Source organism: Myotis davidii, unplaced genomic scaffold (genome assembly GCF_000327345.1).
Source record: "Myotis davidii unplaced genomic scaffold, ASM32734v1 scaffold211, whole genome shotgun sequence".
NCBI lineage: Eukaryota > Metazoa > Chordata > Mammalia > Chiroptera > Vespertilionidae > Myotis > Myotis davidii.
In genome coordinates this window covers 602,739-603,085 of record NW_006282523.1, presented here as the reverse complement: position 1 = coordinate 603,085, position 347 = coordinate 602,739, and the positions used below count along the sequence as shown (strand labels likewise).

Below are 347 nucleotides of genomic sequence, written 5' to 3'. Positions count from 1 at the left end.
TTCCCACCTCCCCCCGGGTCAGCTCTCCCCGCCAGGGCCAGATGGGGCCGGCGCTCATGGAGCCTGGATGTCCGGGCCAGAGCCCTGCTCTGCTCAGAGCTGTGTCCCGCGGCCCAACAGGGAGCAGGTACCTGGCTTCTCCGGAAGGGGCTCCGAGGGCACCTCTGGGAGCTCGACCTGTTCCTGCAGGAGACGGAGGGGAGGCTGAGACCAGCCCAGGGCCGCCTCTGCCCCTCGGAGGGCAGGGCCTGGTGCCGCGGGCTGGCCGGGCTGTTACCTGCGTGATGGCGTCCAGCTCCTCCAGGATGGCGGCCTCGTCCTCCTGAGTGAAGCTCCCGGCCAGCAGC

At 71.2% G+C, this 347-nt stretch overlaps 1 protein-coding gene across 1 annotated transcript in view; it reads right to left on the bottom strand.

Moving 5' to 3' along the window:
* Positions 1–347, bottom strand: part of RPTOR (regulatory associated protein of MTOR, complex 1) — a gene marked incomplete at its 5' end in the record, with an annotated part of 106,061 nt that overhangs the window by 457 nt on the left and 105,257 nt on the right. The window contains 2 exons of the mRNA XM_015559764.1: positions 132–183; positions 278–332. Coding sequence (XP_015415250.1) covers positions 132–183; positions 278–332 — 107 coding nt within the window. The remainder of the gene's footprint in view (positions 1–131; positions 184–277; positions 333–347) is intronic.